The sequence below is a fragment of the Dipteris shenzhenensis genome, chromosome 25 (genome assembly GCF_047967505.1).
Source record: "Dipteris shenzhenensis isolate YYH24624 ecotype China chromosome 25, Dip_SZ_1.0, whole genome shotgun sequence".
In the NCBI taxonomy this organism is placed as follows: domain Eukaryota; kingdom Viridiplantae; phylum Streptophyta; class Polypodiopsida; order Gleicheniales; family Dipteridaceae; genus Dipteris; species Dipteris shenzhenensis.
The window spans coordinates 10,860,333-10,877,585 of NC_141620.1; the positions used below are offsets into that span (position 1 = coordinate 10,860,333).

General features: G+C 42.3%; 2 protein-coding genes across 2 annotated transcripts; both read left to right on the top strand.

Moving 5' to 3' along the window:
• The first annotated feature begins 14,226 nt into the window (after positions 1-14,226).
• LOC147885440 (pentatricopeptide repeat-containing protein At2g46050, mitochondrial-like) lies at positions 14,227-15,916 on the top strand. Its single transcript, XM_087396696.1, has 2 exons — positions 14,227-14,556; positions 14,730-15,916. Exons 1-2 carry the CDS (start codon positions 14,447-14,449, stop codon positions 15,175-15,177), a joined length of 558 nt encoding a protein of 185 aa, XP_087252822.1. The 5' UTR covers positions 14,227-14,446; the 3' UTR covers positions 15,178-15,916.
• LOC147885441 (putative pentatricopeptide repeat-containing protein At1g68930) lies at positions 15,681-16,960 on the top strand. Its single transcript, XM_087397030.1, has 2 exons — positions 15,681-15,893; positions 16,013-16,960. Exons 1-2 carry the CDS (start codon positions 15,681-15,683, stop codon positions 16,958-16,960), a joined length of 1,161 nt encoding a protein of 386 aa, XP_087253156.1.
• Positions 16,961-17,253: the final 293 nt, after the last annotated feature.

Here is a 17,253-nt window from a genome sequence, read left to right on the forward strand (position 1 = left end):
TTCTCTTCGCTCATCTTTCTTTCAATCCCTTTTCCTTGGGGAACCTCACCAACGATGCAACCATCAGCCTTGTTATGACAAGCCTGCGGCATATCAGGATCCATGGATTCTAGAAATTCTGTGATATATACTAATGACTCTTGTACAAGCCATCCCTCTGCCATGCTTGTTGCTTCTGGTCTTGCACTTTGCCTTACAAATCCCTTCAAAGTTTTCATAAATTGCTCGAGAAAAAACATCCACCGACTATGAACAATACCTACAATGCCACCTCATCAACTATGTGCACCTCATCAACTTCGATAGAGTCCACCCTAGCCTTCTTGATGCTTGATATGGTGATCTCTTTTTGAGATATCCACCTATTTCACATGCCCATGTAAGATATATTCATAATTAGTCTACAGATTATTCAACTTAATTTGAAGAAAATGCAATCAATGCGATTTGATAGTAAGCATACCTCACAATACCACTAATCTTGAATGTAGCATTTCTAACATCTTCTTGTAAGAACCCTTTCACTACAATTGGGAGGAAGAACTCTCAAAGCAACAAAGAAGTCATGTCAATAATATAACATAATCATAATTACATTTCCAATATAGTGTTAACGCATCATGATTATCGGTACACTAATCCTATAGCTTAGAATACATATAAGACCTTGTGCCAATCATGGGACTTGAGCCCACTAAGCTTATTGTCCTTTGAAAATGCTCCTTTCAAGCAAGGTATGTACCCTATGGGTGTTCAGAAAGAGGCAATGTCCGCCTTGACCGCTTCCTCCTCTCTCTAAGAGAGGATCCATATTGCTTTTGGGAGGACAACTTTACGAGCATGAACTTGGGGCCACAAACGAGTTATCCTATTCATAGCACGTAAGTCTTCTTGCACTCCTCTCGAGTCTTTAGAACCAACCAAGTGTGCCCAAATAGTAGCCCCCACATTCTTGAAGATATGCATGGGATCCAAAAGATGATTGATTTGTAACTGACCCCAATAAGGAAGCTCATGAAAGATGGATAGCCTCTTCATACCACAAGGACGCTCCTCTCCATTTGCCCTCTAAGCCTGAATCCAGTCACTTGCCTTCAAATATGGTGGTGGTGGATCAAGCTGAGCTCCACATGCAAGATGGTCCAATGGAAGGTATCAAGCATGACCTTCATAATTTTTCCTCATATGTTTGGAGTATTGTGCAAGCGGTTTCAAACTCGATCCACAAACAGGACAAGCATGGTACCCACTTGTAATAACAAGTCGTACACGTGTGCATGAATGTATTAGTATAAGACATGCATGAGAAAGAGAGTCATAAAAGCACAATCCTATATTATTCATGTAAAGATACAACCATGTACCTGCGCACTCTCCATATCCTGGGTAGTCATGCATGGTCCACATGAAGATTCCCCTGACCAAAATGTCATTGGTATGTCTAGGAGATCTAGAAATATCAAAGACCTGCACTCTTCTCCATAAGATCTATAACTCCTGTATCAAAGGTGCCATGTACACATCCATATTTTTTGCCTTGTACTTCCCTGGCACAAGCAGTGCAAGCATGAGGTGTCCCTTCTTTATTATTAGCCATGGTAGGATATTGTAATTCACCAAGACTATGGGCCATGTCGACCAAGATGTTGAGCATAACCCGAAAGGGTTCATGCCATCCATGGTGAGCCCAAGATGTAAGTTGCGTGGCTCCCTCGCAAAGTATGGCCACTAATTGTCTATGTGCTTTCAAGCTGCACAATCTGCGAGAATCCTCAATGTGTCATCAGTGGACCAATGTAGTGCATGCCAAGTCATCAACTCCCCTATGGATTTGCATTGGAACATGTGCTATATTCTTGCAATGACAGGAAAATGTCTCAAGACCTTTACCGGGATCTGCTCACCCTATAAGTCATCTCTATATTGTTGTTCCCCACACAGTCTCCAGACAACTAGCCAAATCTCCATGCTCACGACGAAGGAGAATACGATCATTACGGCAAGCATGGATGGTATCATAATCCATATCCACCATTGTTAGCATCATCTTCGCTTCATCTCTTGACGCGGGCATGATATTTGGTGTAGGCAACATCTTCTCTATAGCAACCTATCGCAATTCAAACATACATAGGCTTCGAATAATGATGATTCTCAAACATACATGATGATTCTCAAAACAAACAATATCCAAATAATGAGGCAAATTAATGTGGGAGCTAACCTCATTAAGGCCAAGACACTTGTATCCAACCACCCATACTTTGCTTGTAGATTCAAGATTGAGAGACAAGCCCATAGTTTAGACATCCTAGCACCCTCATACAACTATGTTGATTGCAACTCTCACATATTGACCTCAGACTCGAACATAACGTGTACATGTGATGTAGTGTCCCTAAAAATAGAATCCATCATGTCCACCATACCCTTGTCATCATCTGGCACATCTGAGAGACTATAGTCCTCCTCAAAGTGTGAAGGTATACGTGCACCCTCACCACCCTTCTCATCCTATCTCAAGGTTTCATGTAAATATAAGATCTTGTCTCAAGGTTTCGTGTCGTGTACGCATGTAATATTAATCACGAACTCAAATAGCATTGACTTACGGATGATACATCACCATGTGCACCACCAATGATGGGTACTAGTTTGGGCTCCTCCCTATGCATCCACAAGTGGCACATGACAATACGGCATTGATGTCATACTTCTCGCTTGCAATGAGTGCAATGACAATACAACCTCTCTGTAAGCCACTCTGTGCTCCCGTGCATTGGCGCATCATCTGATGAGCTCCCACTCGTCCCTTCCATCTGCACACCTCCAAAATCACAACATGAGTTGTAAGGAAATCCATTAAGATCCAAAAAATAGCCACCCATGAGCTCCTTTCCTCTCTCTTTAGAATAAGTGCCCTGAAGTGTCGCTATATAGCGATGCTTTCCCTTATTCCATTGCTATATAGTGATGCTTTTAGGATATAATCATCACTATATAGCAACTGACCAGTGTCGCTATATAGCGATGCCTAGGGCTAAAATCGAAAACCCTGCGCAATGCCATCTTTCACAACTCTATTGTGGAAAAAGCAAAAATCTCTCCTCCCACCTTATATTCAACGGTCTCACTTTCCTCCTCTCCATTTCCCACACTCCTCACTGCTACCTAGCCCCTCTCTCAACACTTGTGCTCCCTCTCCACCCTTCTACCTCTCTGCTTGTGTGAAAGAAAGTTTTTCAAGAAGGTGTGTCTCTTTAAGCACTATAGGTTCATTTTTTATGAGATTTCATTTTGTGAGTGTTGAAGCATGTTTCTCCTTGCATAGCTAAGCCTATGTGCTAATTTTCATGCTTGATTTTTAGAGATTAAGGATAAAAAACGAGATTTGGTGAAAGAAAGAAGACTCATCTCTTCTCTTTTTGGTATTTCTCTTCCTCCTCTTTCCCTTCCTTTCGTGCTTTCTCTGTGTTTGTAGGCTTATGCTTGTCCCCTCAATCCAATCCCTTTGGAAAGTTGCTTCTCCAAACTCCTCCTTCCTCTAACTAGTTATTTGAAAAATGGTATGTTTCCTCTCTTTTGTAGGGCCAGTCCACGAAACACCGAGTGGGACTTTTCCAAGTAAGAAAGTGCTTCCTCTTTTTTTCTTTTTTTATTTCCGTTATTTGCATTGGCATGCAACTATCGCCTTAAGTGCTAGCTACAATGATGGGCATAGGAACCCTCTCTTCCCCTCTCTTCTCTTATTCTTTTTATATATGAAAATCTTATTAGATTCCACTTGTCTTTCATAAATATTTGTCATTTCAAAACTAGCTTTTCATAATTGTCTTAAGTAAATAATTGTCCTTTCATATGTATCCTTTCTGCACTGATGTCATTTCATAATTTTCACAAGTGATTAATTGTATTTTCATAATTTCTTGAGTTTGGATTTCATAATTGTCTTAAGTAATGAATTGTCTTTCCACTTCTTACCCACTCTTGTTTTTTGTTTTTTGTCTTCGTGTTTGTGTCTATGTTTGTCCAATCCCCCCAAATTAGACATGGGATCACGTTGACACCACTCATTAGAGAGATTGCATTTAGCGTAGGTCACCCATTGCCTGAATTAATTAGGTCCCCAACATGTGTTGTCCTTATCCCATGCACATTCTTGGGCAAGCCTACAAAATTTAGGTTTCTCCTCAACTTAAAGTACAAAGTCATATACATGCAAAACAACTGATGGAAATTCAATAAGTTTGGAAGAAATTTCATCAAGTTCTTGAAACATCGAGGGTGGAATTGCATATGACTGAAGAATAATACGTATAATGAACCTTTGAATTCGTAAGTGGCATCCTCATTTAAGTAATCAAAGTCATCTACCGTATCAGCCAGCTTTAAAAATATGAACAGAAGCTAAGAGCACCACATTGCCCAAAACAAAATGAACACGGCACCATGATCATTGTCCAAAACAAAATGAATGGAAGCCAAGTAGAAAATCAAAGGAAGGAAGTTGAATCACATACGTGAGATACATGACCATAACACCACCTCTCTTAAAAGTGGAACCCTCAATCTCCATCAAATCATCTGAAATTTCCATCACCATCAGCCTGTAGCAAAGCTTAATGCAAATCCTACCAATCTCACCTCTCTTATACAATGCAGCTCCATCACTACGCATCACCATATCAAACAATCACATCATGTTGCCACCACCCCCCCACATAAGGATTTAAAAATTATATTTAAAAAAAATAAAATACGTACTTTTTGATTTAAAAATGCGTCCTAATCCCCTAACGCAAAAAAAATGTTTTTTTCTATCGGTTGTTGACTGGGAGCATATTGTGTAGTTTGATAAAATACTGTGTGGTAGTACCATAACGTGTGGTAAGAGGGACCCCACATGACGCTACACCCATACAGCATGGTGCTTTTTAGGGTGCCATGAGACACCATAGGGTGACTACCCACACCGTGCCATGTTATTCAGGGTGTCATGTGTGGCCCATCAAGGACCATTCAATTTGCAAGGATCTCTAATCATTGTCATTGAGACACCGCACAGTTTGGGGTGGTACCATGTAATGTCACTATGAAATGTTATAAAAACACCCTACCTCGGCCCCCATCGGGCCTGTAGTTGCCACTTTCATCCGCTTGTCTCTGTCACTTTCGTCTCTAGGTGAGTTTATTTTCTTTAGCCTTTGGTGTCAGTCAGTCAGGCCAAGTGATGGCCCACCTCGGCCAGTCAGAATCACCTCATCCTAGCTGATTGTAGGTGTTAGAGAGGGAAAGAGAGAGACAAGGAAAGAGAGAGAGGGAGAGGAAAAGAGAGAGAGAGAGAGAGAGAGAGAGAGAGAGAGAGAAAGAGGAAAGAGCAAGAGAGAGAGAGAGAGAGAGAGAGAGAGAGAGAGAGAGAGGTAGGGAGAGAGGGAGAGAGGGGGGGAGAGAGAGAGAGAGAGAGAGGGACGGAGGGAGGGAGGGAGGAGAGAGAGAGAGAGAGAGAGAGAGAGAGAGAGAGAGAGAGAGAGAGAGAGAGAGAGAGATTCATGTTCATGTATCAGTCAGGACAAGAGATGACCTCGAAATTGCCTCGCCTGGACTAATGTTTGTAATAGCATAGTAAAGATTGAAGCCGGGTGATGGCTCACATCTGCCAGTCGGTTCCCCTTGCTTTGATCTTCTTATATATCATATCTATCTATGTATTATTTATATAGATAGGTGTTAGTAGAGATGGGTTTTATCCGGATGATGGCCCACTTTTATCAGCCAGTTCATCTAGATAACAACCCCTCCCAACTAGATGTGTAATAATTGGCAACAAAGCTAATCTAGATCATCTTGATTATGTGATGCTATCATATATTTCCTATTCTAGCCTCCACCAGTTGATAGGTTGACACTCGATAGTGACTTTACGAAATTTGCTCTATAATAGTGGATTATGTAGTGAGCTACTATAGTAGTGGATTATATAGTGAGCTGCGTATTACTTGACATAATATTCCATTGCCCTAGAAAGCAAAGCATATTTAGTAGTTTATTATTCTAAGGATCAGAACTTCTGTGAAAGTTATTTTGGAACGTGAGAATTGGTTGTGTTACATGTCACTTGTGAGTTTTTTAATTTACATTATCATTGCAAATTTGCTTGTGTAATTTGTGTGTTCTTTATTTTGAAGTACTTTGAGCACTTACAAAATGATTGTTGGATGCACTAGATCACTACACACCCATCCTTGATGGCAACACAAGAGCAGTTGTGAAGACTAAGTTTCTGACTCTTCTTAAGTTAATGATCGAACACTTGATAGGATTGAGTGACAAAGAAATTTGGGCCAATGCGACCTCAAAATATTTACATGATCAAATGCTAACCCGAGTATTTGACCTTTTGTACATGAGCTAGCCTGAAATGTCATGGTCAGATGTTACATTGATAGTTGATCAATATTTCCCTCAAGTGTTGGGAGATCCTATAGGTCAATGGGAAATATATGCAAAGGCTAACAATGCCACCTTGTCTGTCAAAGGAGAGGAGAAGCTTGCACTTTGAACATCTGAATGGAAGGTGCCGCAGATTTCTACTCGAAGAAAAAACATGAAGGATAAAGGGGCTGTCAGAAAGGCAACAGCCAGTGCCCTGGTCCATATGACCAAGATGGCTAGTGGTCCAGATGCAAATAGCCCAAGCTAAAGAGAGAGAATAGATAGAACTATGTGCATAATTTGCCGACATGTGCTCTCACACAGTGCACTTTCCATTGCAAGCACTAACCTTGCATGAACCAGTCAGCAAGGGATGAGAAGTAAAGGTATTCCTAATATAGGTTATGGGTGTCCAAGGTCTTAGGACAACATCATGGTACGCTAGAAAGAGGAGTAACAGAGGCGATACCCATTCTCATCTAGCACTAAAGAATGAGCTAGTGATGACAATGGTCGATAGAGTTGTCTATTGGGTACTAGGGTACTCACACACCCAAGAGATTTGGGTTGTCACTTTGTTTTCCAATGGTGGAAGTGTGCATGATATGCTGATGTGTATTCCCTAGCATTGCTGATCATATGTGAGATGGGTTAAGACCACACATCCAAGAGGAGAACCTCGCTTTGATTAGAACTCTCCACTCACCAATTTGGGATGAGCAAGGTTGTTTTGTCACCATGCTTTGTCCATTTCTATTGTTATTGCTAGTGGTTTGAGAGAAGTTCACAAATAGAGATATGCACACACCGATTTACAAGCAACCAACTACATGTTGGACTTCACATGGGATGACGAGCCAGTCCGAATAGGGATTATTAATTGGGGAAGAAGCCTTCAGTGGACCGAAAGCATGTATTCACAAGACCCAGCTTATGCTTCTCTAAAGGAATTTCCATGGTTAGTGCTAGAATTATATGCTAGTACAAATATATGTAAAAATCCCAGGGACGCATGGGCACCAGAATCAAATTGTTTTGCTGTTGGTTGGCTTTTGAGCTTGACCATTATGACCACAATTTTGATTGCCAAATTTGTAGTGTCCTTGAATTGTACATATGGATTGAAAAATGTTCCTAGAACATGTATCTTCAACTCGATTGTAACAATTTTCAAGAGTTTTCTTACTTTATTTGTTCAATTTAATCGATCATGGTCAATCAACAATTAAAATAGCTAGATAAATTCTCACATCTTGTAATTTGAAAAAGCATGCTAAAATTAAATGTTTCAACAACATGTCGCTCATTCGTATTGGCATGCTTATTAGATCTTTACTCTCTCTCTCACTTGTCATGGCATCCTTGTCACAATGATCAATTCAAGTTGCATACGAGTCCTAAGACCAAAACATGAGGGCAAAGATAGCAATGAAACATATAATGGATGTAATTGATGCTACCCTCCTACCAACAAGGAAAGATGAGGCTTGCGCAATCGCTAACACAAGCCTTTTTCATGATCTGAATGGTTGAAAGTGTGACCACATCAATAAGATGGTCTCAAACGATGATGTAGCAAGAGTTTAGGATTGCAACGATGCCTAACATGGATGGGGGACATCAAAAACTATCACCACCAAGATATGAGGGAGAATGCATATTATATTCATTGCATGATCAAATTAATGGTGCACCAAGTATGGGGGTCCCACACCCCCACCTCCTAGCCACTAGCCTTCTCACTACCCAAAAAGAGCCAGTTGGTATAGTGAGAAGGGTATCAAACCCTATATATCTTCAAGGTAACACATATGTCATATTTGCATATGGGATTATTATCCCTCATCTTCCACTTGTCCAATGTGCTTAATAAGGTTATTTTAGCCCTCATTTTTCCATTAATCCATATTATACCACGGTACCACGAGGGGGTTAGGACCACACAAATTTCCAACAACCCCTCATGGGCCTAACACCACCAAAGAATTGACTAGCCAATAAGTGTAGACCACCCACCACTAAGGGCGAGATCAGCCAAAAAACCGGACCACCCATACACAATGCTAGGTCAGCTAATAATGTCAACCACCCACACACTTAGGTCTAGGCTAACCAATCACATTTCTAGATAGTTCATCATTCACAAAATACCACCATCAAAGTTCATAGTTAGAGCACCCGATGTGGTACCGCTTTTCGCAGGTGCACATATACTTAGCCAAAGCAACCAACTGGCAATTGCCACCTTTTTTCACAAGACAAACTACCACCAGAGCACACACGTGGGTCATCACATCCCACATAGTACACACGTGGGTCCTCAATGCATGTTGTAGCTGGTGCCACACAATACAGTGTCTTCACCATAGCTTGCATGCCAGGCATCTACCTTGATACCATGTTGGAAAACCTGCAGATGTTGCCAAGGATGGGTGTTCCTAGCCACGTAGCCTCCTCACTACCCATAAAGAGTCGGTTGGGATAGTGAGAAGGGTCTCAAACCTCTATATATTCAAGGTACACATATGACATGTTTACATATGGTATTATTATCCCTCATCTTCCACGTGCCCAATGCACATACTAAGGGACTTTTAGCCCCCATTTTTCATTAATCCACATTACACCCCCAGGGGGGGCACTATGTAAAAAGCACATATAGCATGTGTGATCAAGGGGTATTAAAAAATACCCCCTCCTTTATAGACTTTTATAACCTATGTACATCACTTTTGTAAATTTTGAGATGATTAAAGTATCCCTTATGTATGAAAATTTACACTTTTTGAATTAAAAAACCCCTTATGTATGTATATTTTCTATAACTCCATTAAAATGTAAAACCCCTTCCATTGATCGCAGTGCTATCTTACATGTTTCTTATTGCCCCCTTGAATTACACCAAGGTACACGACGGGGGTTAGGACCACACAAAGGCTCAAAAGGCCCATAATTTCCAGCAAACCTTGCAAATTAGGTGATGTACATGACCTACCACGTTGTAGGTCCTTAATAGGCCTTGCATGGCATGTCTCATATGGTGGTGCATGGCCATGTGTGGCCATGCATGCTTGGCATGCCTCATATTAAGACATCCATGCATCGACACCCATCAAAATTCAGTAAGATGGCTAGAAGCCGTGGCGAGTCTCATTGGGATACATCTTTTTGGGCATGAATGGTCAAATGTTGACGTGGAGCTACTCCGACACCACATGCACATAGGACAAAGGTAAGCCCTTGACGACTATTCTACAACTGCAAGCCCAACTACTGTAAAAGGTAGAAACCCTATAGAAACATAGTGATGTAAACAATGGCTGGAGCAAGAACATGCTTAAGTTAACCAAGAGAAAAAGTGGCTTATCGTGCCAATTATGAAATTTGCATTGCATGTTATTGAAACACCACTCAAACCTTTGTTTTATTGTTATGCCAAAGCCCATCGGGAAGCCAGGTCCTAGAAGAAGGAGCCTAGTGCGATCAAGGCAAACCCATAGGGGAGACAACCATATGTGAGTAAAGATCCAAACTAGAGGCATAATTGAAGTTGTTGTTGAGCTATTTGGAGGTTTTTGAGGATGGAAGATTAGATGATCATCTGGACTTTCTGCAGATGGTCTAAGCTCAATTGATGTTGTCCTTGAAATGACTAGGTATATTGATATGAGGCAATTCTAGAGTAGAATTGAGATCCTCACCGTAGAGCACACCAAAGGGATGACCTTTGTGAGCTTCGTAGAGTAGTGATGAAGGCATGTCGAATGAACAGAAGGAGTTTGTCCCACCGTTGATGGACGGGGTCAACAAACGTGGACATTATATACTTGAATGTCTTGTTGAGTTGTTCTATGAGGCTATCTGTTTGCGGATGATACAGGCTGGTAAAGGTGACTTTGATCTCGAGTGACTTGGTGAGCACCATTGTCAAAAAGGTTGAGTTGTGGACAGCTATGTATGACATCATGGAGCAGAAAGTTGGCAGTTGAACTATTGATGCATTTAGAAGGGCCTTTGCCTTGCACCAACAAGTGAGATACTGTGTGAAAACCACAACATATTTATTGCCATTAATGGATTGCCCAAATGGACAAGTCCCATGTAACCAATTGGAATAGCCGTCTGGTGATGATAGTCTCAAGGTGGCTTGGAGGTTTCCTAAAGGGATCCTAGCACTGTTTTTCAACATATGCACTATCGGAGTCAACTTGAGACCATGTGATGCATGTTGGGCCAATAAAAACTATGTCTGAGTGAGGCTAGGACCTTATGGAGACCTAAATGTCTGAGTGAGGGATGTGCATGGTAGTAATCAATGTACTGGTTAGCTAGGATTTGGGGGATACATAGGCGCACATTTTCTTAAGGGTCTCATAAATACAAGAGGTTATCTTTGATTGAGAATCTTGAATGATGTGGACTATCTGATGGTTGTTTTATGCACATGATAATGGAGCAAAGGGTCAGGTCTTAGTTCTAGAGGGAAAATAGGATGGTGATATTGACTTGTTGGAGTCGGACACTTTTGCATTAGACTAAGTATTTTGAATTTCGATTTGGCAAGATAGAGCGCCGGCTATGTCATATTCTTTGCCAGGGAAATACTTCATGGAGAATGTGTATTCTTGTAAAGACAAAATCTACATGAGGAGTTTAGGGTTTGTATGGCATTTTTTGAGAAGGGGAATTAGAGGTTTGTGGTCAGTCTCAACTATGATGGTGCTGTTGTGGAGGTAAGGGTGCAATTTGGTGCATGGTTAGAAAATTGAAGGATCTCTCATTCAATCATGGAATAATTTCTTTCAGCTGAGGAGAGGCTACAGCAGCAGCTAATGAAGCATAATCAAAACAAATCTTGTGTGTACCTATCTAGTTGTTGCAGAAGAACCATGCCGATTCCATGGCCCAAAGTGTTTATTCGATCGAGGAACAGTCTGGAGAAGTCTGGGTGTCTCAACATGATGGCAGCATCAGCTACCAAACTGCTTCAATTCGATGTATGATTTGTGAGCACTATGCGGTCCATTTGAATGATTGATTCTTTTGCAGCAAGAGTCTAAAGGGGACTGTGATGTGCACAAAGTTTGGGATGAACTTTGTGGAAAATTGAAAATCCATTGTAGTTGTTTAACGTTTTGCAGTTGTGGGTAGTTGACGATGGCATCAACTTTGCTAGGATTGCTATCAATTCTTGCTAAAGGAATGATATACTCCAACAATTTGAGTTGCAATGTGGCCCATTTGCATTTTTTGAATTGCAATTTCAGGTTGTATCGTCATAGTGTTCCCATGACTTGGGTGAGGACTTGTATGTGTTCTTCCCAGGTGTTGGGGTGTACCAAGATGTCATCAATGTAATCCAGAAGAATATTTCTCTCAATCAAATCATGGAAGATGAAGGTGATCATCCACTTGAAAGTGCTACCTACATCCGAGAGTCCGAATGGCATGACCGTGAACTCATAGAGACCATTCAATGTCATGAAGGTAGATTTGTGGATATCTTTGAGGTTGAGGGGGTTCTGCCAATACCTTGTTACGAGATTCAGAGACGTGAAGTATGTTGAGTTACCCAATTGATTGAACAAAATTCCCACAGAATTTCAACTTAGGGAAGAGGATACATGGCATGATGTGTGACTTTATTCAAGGGGCGAAAATTGATACAAAATCTGAGGTCTCCTAAAGTCTTTTTAACTAGGAAAGGTGTGGCTACCCACGAGCTCTTGGAGGAGCATATCACTTGCTTCTGTAACATATCTTTAATGGTAATGTTAATAGCATCTTTTTCTTTAGGTGAGCATCGTCACAGAGCCATCTTGACTTCATCTCTTCGATCATGTTGGCTTTGGCTGTAAGAAGTAACTGATTCATATTGACTGCAAATTGGGCTACGGGTTCATATGTTTGTTGCCCCAAATTCTGTAACTATTGGATAACGTATTGTGTCAAGTTAGTCTAAGTGAAGTTCTAAATGAGTTGATCTCATAAGAGAGGTCGATTGCACTGTACCACTTCTAGTTGATGTGATTACCAAGTAGCAGTGATTCCTTCTAACACCTTTTAAGTTTCATGCAGTCATCGAGGTCATCCCACTGTTGACACTCACTGACATGATTGAAATCATCCAACCATGAAATGACGTCTTTAGTTGGTAGTCCTTGGGAAAGGTTTCGAATGAACTCAGAGATCTGAAGTTTCCTTGTGTTGCGTGTGTTTTGTTGACTCGAAAGGAGGGAAAGGAGAGCTTGATTAGTTTGTGCGAGTTGTGCTAAGGCATGTTGAACATTTGTTCCATGTAGTTTGGGTCTGTGTGCATGTGTGTCGTCTCAAATTGTTGTGGGTACTAAGGAGAGAAGGGTGCGACATCCCTGGGGGATTCACTCTTAATAAAATGTGGATGTCATCTATGTGCATGAGCTTCTAGAAAACCCCCTATATACGGTCCATGTAGGATGATAAAGCACCCCCTATTTAAGCTTATAAGGATACCATTAAAGTCTACTATGTCCCCCCTTGCCTTAAATCTAATATCATCTCATCGCTATATATTTAGACCACCCTCAAATATTTGCAGTTATATTTTTCCCTACCATGGCCTAAAATTAGTGATAATTCGGTCTTAGTTCATGCATATGCTTGGTATATGACTGATTGTAACTAGTCAAATGTGTATGTGCGTGATATTTCTTGTCCCTTTTATGTTTAGGGTAAAAATTGCTAGATCCCTCCAATCGTGGCCCCGTCCCCCCCACCCCCCCCCCCCTCAAAAAAAAAAAAACAAGATGAATGCTCATAAAACATTCATAAGGCCTGCCTCATATGCCCTGCTTGGAAGAGAGAGAGAGAGAGAGAGAGAGAGAGAGAGAGAGAGAGAGAGAGAGAGGACTTGGATGTGCACAAGAGAAGAGAGAAGAGAGAGAGGGGGGGGGATTGCGTTGAAATAGAAAGAGAGAAAGAGGGAATGTGGAAATTAGAGAAGGGCACAAAAAAAAGAATAAGAAATGATTTTCGCTTTGCCAAGCTCACCCATCATCAATAAGGCTACCATTCGAGTGGCAGGCCAAAAAAGAGGCATGCCCTTATCTTAATTTAAGGTTGGGAAAAAGTGAAAAGAGCCTCCATCCCTAATGTATAAGCTTAAGCCTCATCTCAAAAAACCCCCTATTGTACACTCCCGTAATATCATAAGTTGCCCCTTCTAAATCCCTCGGGGCGACATCCTAGCGTCTCCACTATATGTGATGTGCACGAAGGAGAGAGAAGACAGAGAGCAAAGAGATATCACACGTTGAGAGAGGGGGTGCTATGCTCTCAGGTTTGACGTCGATTGTCAAACCTGAGGGCATAGAACCCCCTCTCTTGTTGTTTTTCCATTCCTTTTAACTCGGATGCATGCAATTGTTCAATGGTTACAACTATGCATTCACACTAAGCGTCCTCCAAGGTGTCCGGACTTATCTCTTCACACTATCCACCGTGCATGCTGTGTGAAATAAAATTGGTCCGACCTTCCTGCCCACCATAATCCATCAATATAATAATTGTGCCATGTAAATTTGGCGCTAAACTCATGTTATAAGTTGGGCATCCAGGTGGTGTAAATCCAGCCTACAACTTCTTGAAGTTGGGTTCACACCACCCGGCCAAAAGGTGGTTTGAAGGGTTGTAGTCCTAGTGGGCCCAATAGGAGGGACCTTATATGGTGGTGACATAAATTAGGAGCCCAATGACTCAAGTCAATTTCGTCCTCCCTTTGGCGGTGCGTGGAGACCCCATGCTCAAAAGACTTGGACTCTGGGTCTCGGTCCCGGTCGGAGCTCGTCGGGCGGTGCCGGCATTCTTCGTTCCACAGCTCGAGTAAAATCTGTTGATGCCCGGGAAAATCAATTCCAACGTCGATCCTAGTGCATAGGAGCTGCGCCCAAATGGAGGTACATTCTGAAGCGACGCGCCGTCCCCAAGCGGACCTCTGTCAGTGGTCTCTCAGCAGGCTCCTCATAAAACCAAGTATATGGGTCATTGGACCGAGCACATTAAGCACAGCAGCCCAGAAGGTTTTCTGCGATACCAAATGCTATCAAATAGCACGCTCTTTGGACGATCATTGCCTCTATACAGAGCGTATGGCTATCCACCCTTTTGTCAGCTTCTTTGTTATACATCGTCTTGTGGGCTGAATTTAAATGCTAATTACCAGAATACTGTTACGCAATGACCTCTTTTTGCGTGTTGGCAACTATTCCGCTTGACTTTGCATCTCTCTGGTTGCGTCTTCGCTGGTTATGGGCCCACAGCTTCGGCTGTCCCTCTGCAGCTCTTCCTTCGGTGCAGCAAGAGTCGGAAATGGAGTCCACCTCTGACCAGAGGTGGCTGTACTCGGATGAGGTTGAAACAATGCAGGCCCATACGGTGGAACGTTTTAATGAGCTTTCTGTGTTCAAGGCTAACAACATGATGCACATGCATGTGAAGCGTGGGAGCATGGTGGATGCTCGCCATGTGTTTGAGAACATGCCAAAGCGCGATGTGGTGTCATGGAACATTATGATCCTAGGGTATGCGAAGCAGGAAGAGGGTGCAGGGGCTTTGGAGTTGTATGTGCGAATGCGAAAAGAAGGCTTTTCTCCAGATAATCGAACGTTTGTTGGTGCATTGAAGGCTTGCAGTGGCCTGACAGCAGTGGAAGATAGGACGCAAGTCCTTAGCAAAGTTGCGAAAAAGGGATACTTAGAGAAAGGCTGAGGCATCCACTCTCAAGTGGTAGAGAGTGGTTTTGAGTCGGATATATTTGTGGGAAATACTTTGGTGGATATGTATGCAAAATGTGGAAGCATGGTGGATGCACATTGCATCTTTAAGAAGCAGCCTCATCGTGATGTGGTGACGTGGACTGCTATGATCTTAGGCTATAGCAAGGAGGAAGCAGGTGCACAGGCTTTAGAGTCTTATGCACAGATGCACCGCGAAGGTGTCCAACCAAATGATCGAACCTTTGTGGTGCATTGAAGGCTTGCAGTAGCCTTGCAGCACTGGAAAAGGGGAAGCAAGTCAATGGAAAAATTGCTCAAACTGAATGCTTGCAGAAAAGTAGAGCAATCCACGCCCAAGTACTAAAAAGTGGCTTTGATTCAAATGCATGTGTAGGAAACACCTTGGTGGATACGTACATGAAATGTGGGAGCATGGAGGATGCACAACAATGTTTTGACAAATTGCCTCTTTCGGATGTACTTAAATGGACTTCCATGATCCTGGGTTATAGCAAGCAGGAGGGTGTGACAGCTTTAGATTTGTATGCACGGATGCACCAGGAAGGTGTTCAGCCGAATGCTCGAACCTTTGTTGGTGCATTAAAGGCTTGCAGCAGCCTTGCAGCATTGAAAGATGGCAAGCAGATTAATGGAAAATTTGCAAAAATATCATGCCTGGAGAAAGGTAGAGCCATTCACTCGCAAGTGGTAAAAAGAGGCTTTGACTCCGATGCATTAATCGTGATGTGGTTACATGGACTACAATAATCCTGGGGTGTAGCAAGCAAGAAGAGGGTGTGCTGGCTTTGGATTCAAAGATGCAACAGGAAGGTCTTGCACCAGACCAGCGGACCTTTGTTGGTGCATTGAAGGCTTGTAGTAGCCTGGCAGCACTGGAAGAAGGGAAGCGAGTTGAGAGGAAGGTGGTAAAAACAGAATGCCTTCAGAAAGGTAGGGCCATCCACTCCCAAGTAATAAGGAAAGGATTTGAGCTTAACATATTCGTAGGAACAACAATGGTGGACATGTATGCAAAATGGGGGAGCATGGAGGATGCACGGCATGTCTTTGACAGATTGCTTCATCGTGATGTGGTTTTCTGGAATGCCATGATCCTGGGGTATGCTGAACAAGAAAGAAGTGAGGAGGCTTTTAGACTCTACGCACAAATGCATGACCAACGTATGTCACCCAGTGGCTTTACCTTTGTTGGCATTCTAAAAGCATGTGGCAACACAGCGGCTCTCGACAGTGGGAAGGAACTCCATGTTGTAATTAACAGTGTTGGTTTCAAGACTGTTTTAATCGTGGCAACCAGTCTTATTGACATGTATGCTAAATTTGGGAGCATGATTGATGTCCAGCAGTTATTTGACACATTGTCAACAAAGGATATTGTACCATGGAGTTCATTGATTGCAGAATATGCCCGCCAGGGAGGGAGTGAACTTGTGTTTGGCTTGTTCGAGAGGATGAGGCAGGAGGATATAAAACCAAATGGGATCACATTTCTTAGTCTTCTTACTGCATGCAGTCATATGGGTCTTGTCGACAAGGGCCGAAATTACTTTCAGGCTATGATTAAGCAGTATGCTATTATCCCAGCTATTGGGCACTATACCTGCATGGTGGATCTCCTCGGTCGCGCAGGCCAATTAGATGAGGCAGTGAGGATGGTGGAAAAGATGCCTTTCCAACCTGATGTTGTATGGTCCACCTTGTTGGATGCATGTCGAAAGTGGAACAATGTAGAGGTTGGAAGGCATGCTTGCTAGGATCGGGCGCTACTTAGAGGCATTTTGGGCGTTTCTTCACCCAGTTATCTCTTGGGGCAGAGATGTGGCTGCAATATTATGTTTATAAGTGCCTGAAAGGTGGCCAGTGCATTAGTCAACCCAGTTATCTCTTGGGGCAGAGATGTGGCTGCAATATTATGTTTATAAGTGCCTGAAAGGTGGCCAGTGCATTAGTCAACCCAAATGGCAAACCCCTTTCTATGCGGAAGACGGTTTTGTGCTCATCACCCTCTTTCACTCTTGATCATCTGATAGCTTGATCTCATATCTAT

What these genes read in the sequence shown, in the direction of transcription:
- LOC147885440 (XM_087396696.1), top strand. Translation starts at nt 14,447, where the DNA reads ATGGGTCATTGGACCGAGCACATTAAGCACAGCAGCCCAGAAGGTTTT. An exon ending in TCATTGCCTCTATACAGAGC is followed by an intron (nt 14,557 to 14,729) that starts GTATGGCTATCC and finishes ATGGGCCCACAG; the next exon opens with CTTCGGCTGTCCCTCTGCAG.
- LOC147885441 (XM_087397030.1), top strand. Translation starts at nt 15,681, where the DNA reads ATGATCCTGGGTTATAGCAAGCAGGAGGGTGTGACAGCTTTAGATTTG. An exon ending in GAGCCATTCACTCGCAAGTG is followed by an intron (nt 15,894 to 16,012) that starts GTAAAAAGAGGC and finishes AAGATGCAACAG; the next exon opens with GAAGGTCTTGCACCAGACCA.